We start from the raw sequence: 3687 nt of genomic DNA on the forward strand, positions 1-3687 counted from the left end.
AGCCCTGACTATGACAAGAATAATTCCAGTCTTATCATGTATTCACTGTTTCAGTTTCACAATGAACTTCAAGAAGAGATAGTAAACTTTAAACCTATACAAGATTTGAATGTAAGCGAGGCTCGAATCTTGATGTTAGGGCCAGTTGGTGCTGGAAAGTCCAGCTTCTTTAATACTATAGATTCAATTTACCGCGGGCGAATCACACAGCGAGCTGGCAGCGGAAGTTCAGAGCACAGTCTCACTACTACAGTAAGTACGGCAATTAGTAAAGTGATATATTAACATGTTATTTTTATTAAAGTTTCAATGCTTTAATTTCTTATCATGCAATAGGATCAATATTTTTCGCTTGAAAACAATATTTGCACCAAGTAGGAAGTAATAGAAAATCAGCAATCTAGACGCATTATGCATTGAGGTATTTTTCCCCATATTTTTACGAATTTAATGGGCACTATAATGCAATCATAAGAAAGTTGTTTTTTATTAAGAACTTAGTCAATTTATTACTTACAATGGCTCAAATAAAGTAACATGACATTGTTTCTTTTAGTTTGTTCCATATTCGATTGTAATAAGTTCTGGGGCTACATTGAACTTCCGGTTGTGTGATACACGTGGTCTAGAAGAAACTATGGGTATTGATGTACTAGAGTGTAACTATCTACTTGATGGAAACATACCGTACTACTACGAGGTATTATTCAATTAGTTTTTCAGAGCCTCATTTAAATCATCAATTTATTTGTTATAAGAAGTTTTTTGAAATGATTAATGTTACTTAAAAAACAGCAACGCACGCACGCAGTATTGGTTAGTATTAGGCACTAGACTGAAAACGATGCGCATGGTTGTTTTTGAAATTGAACGGCGACACCTTTATTTCGCCAAAGGGTTTGAGCCATTGTTCCTCTATAATCTTTGAAACCCTGAAATGAAAATGGTATTTCATTTTACCTTTTTAATAAAGCAATGAAATTGAAACAAATATTTCATTAGCGTTTGATTATTTTGTTATTTCCCGAGAATTTCTACGCTCTAATCTTCAACGAAGGTCATTATTCTGCTTTTGTTTCCAGCAATACACTAGTTACCATGTTCAAACCAGCCACATGACATTTTCCCCTAAAACCAAAGCTATAAAACTTCCATGAAAACTGCATTAAAAAAGAAAACTTTTTCTTATGTTTAAATGTTGATAACTGAGTAAATCGATGGTAGGGGTGTTGATGGTAGCTTTTAATCACCAGTACCATCCATGAACAGACTGTATCATTTGGAGCCTGCAACATTTTCAATTTTGCCGTTTTTGACGTTCTTTAGGGATTCTATCTATCATGTGTTCAGTGGATCTTAAGTTATATTTGTTTTCATTACCACAATCTGCGTCTTTAGTGGTGCATGATAATAGTTCGATGATATTTGTCTTATGTAGGGTATGAATTAGTCAAGCTGTTAGGTACGTAATTAAGATGATTGCAAATAATAGATCAGATCACGATCATAACTGCTTAATGGACTAACATTGATAACATTAAGGCTAATATATAATGGTCTGTTTGGTTTGCAAAATGTTGAAAATGCTGATTTGCACAAAAACGTTTTGATCGGTATACCTTTGAAAATTATCAATTTAAATGTTTACAAAATTAACAGGAACAAAATAAAGATCAAATTAAGTCTCAGAATCAATATTTGGATCATTCTTCAGAAAGGCATGTCTTGTAGTTCTAAAACAAAATGAATTATGTAATCTCAATCCCTCTTTTAAGATGCTATTATAATAAACGACCAAAACGAATTATAAAAAGTTACAACAGGCAAATGGGTATCAATTTATTGTACCGTAGTTACATTTTACAGAAAAAGTGCAGGAAAAGCACATTTCTGGCAAAAAGTGTCATCGGCAAATATGTCTTCTTAATTAATTGGTTGGGAGAATAAGTGAATTTGAGAAAATAATGTCCTGATTGAGCGTGTTAATTTTTAAATTTGATGTTATCACATTAAACTTCATCACTAAAAACATAAATTGTCAATTCATACGACTGTTTTAAGCAAAGGTGTTAGTGAATCTGTATTTTCTCAATTTTCTGATTACATATCTAATGACCTTCTATCTTTTAGTTTAACCCAACGAAACCAATCACCCCAGAATCGTCTGGGTTCAAATCTGACCCTACTGGGAATGATCAAGTTCATTGTTCTGTGTTTGTAGTAGATTCTACAACATTAGAGGTGTTGTCAACAAAAATTGTTGAGAAAATGAAAGGACTACGTGGACTTATGAATCAAAAAGGTAGATTTCAAAGTTATCAAAATATATATGTTTTGTTCAAGATAAGCTTCTCTATCATATCTGGCTGTTTACTTCAAAGTTGATATAAAACTCTTTTACTCAAGTCATGTATTGAAATGATTGGTATTTTTGTATTAAAGTATACATGTGGGATGAAAATGCCAAACAGCTAATACGTTTTCCCTAAAATTTATTGCTATATATGTATAAACTTTCAGGAATACCACAACTTATTCTCATGACAAAGGTAGACAAGCTCTGTAATGACGTTCAGAAGGACGTGTCTCAGGTTTTCTACAGTTCAAAAGTGGAACAAGCTGTAGATAAAGCGTCACAACTTCTAGGTCTTCCACGTGCTAACGTACTTCCGGTGAAAAATTACGAAAACGAGGCTGTGCTTGACAACAACGTTGATATACTTGCTCTGTTAGCTCTGCGTAAAATGCTTCATTGTTCTGAAGATTTCATGCTGAACATGAAACACAGGGGGCAAGATGTCCAAGGGGAAATGGGAAAATTGAAACTTGAAAGTGATTTTTAATGCTTATAATAACAATTTAAAGAGGAAACAAAGACAACTGTATGGAGCATTTATTATATAAAATTCATTATATTGCGATGAATGTAAATGTATATTATGCTACATCTTAATTCATATTAAGTATCTGTAAGTTATCAAAATTGATTATTTCCAGTTGGGGATACATTATGTAAGCATGTCCTAGAAGATAAATGAGTTGCCAAGATAGCTAACTGATCACTACCGAAACCATAAAATTACTGAGCAGTCTTATTTGTATTGAGTCTTAAACTTAGAGAATAATTAGAACATATATGTTCATTATTGTTCATGGAACAATATACTTATAACATGTTTGATCGTTAATGTTAATGGAAAATGATAGCATAACTGTAAAGTTCTGGGAAAATGAGAAAATTTATTTCACAACTCCGCTAAATGACCTTTTCACAGAGGGATGTTTTCCAAAAAGCTATTATGATGTTTAAAATAATGAATAACCAGGAACCTGCCTGTTTATTGAATAATTTCTATAATAATTTTTATAGTGCATTTAACATTCATCATCTGATTTTCAATTTTAAACCCCTAGACCAAATACTGAACAATTTCGTAAGTCTTTTATTTATTCTGGATCTTGTATTTGGAACGGCATTTCTGATTATATTAAGTCTGCTACATCTGTGAACCATTTTAAAACCTTATACTTGAGGTATTATCGCACATTGATGTATTCAAATTGATAATCTGCTGTATTTATTTACATTTATGTATTTTAAAAGTTTGAATATGTTTAATTTATATTGTTCCTTGTTGAGGGTCTCATGGAAAATTGATATGTTTGTTCAAATGAGTTCTCTAGTTA

The 3687-nt window shown here is 32.0% G+C and overlaps 1 protein-coding gene across 1 annotated transcript; it reads left to right on the plus strand.

The window, feature by feature from the left end:
- On the plus strand, positions 1-3687 carry LOC132750324 (interferon-induced protein 44-like). The gene is made up of 4 exons (XM_060740282.1): positions 1-252; positions 557-700; positions 2131-2302; positions 2521-3687. Exons 1-4 carry the CDS (start codon positions 37-39, stop codon positions 2841-2843), a joined length of 855 nt encoding a protein of 284 aa, XP_060596265.1. The 5' UTR covers positions 1-36; the 3' UTR covers positions 2844-3687.

Source organism: Ruditapes philippinarum, unplaced genomic scaffold (assembly GCF_026571515.1).
Source record: "Ruditapes philippinarum isolate M1 unplaced genomic scaffold, ASM2657151v2 ctg3574_1_1_1_1, whole genome shotgun sequence".
Lineage (NCBI taxonomy): Eukaryota > Metazoa > Mollusca > Bivalvia > Venerida > Veneridae > Ruditapes > Ruditapes philippinarum.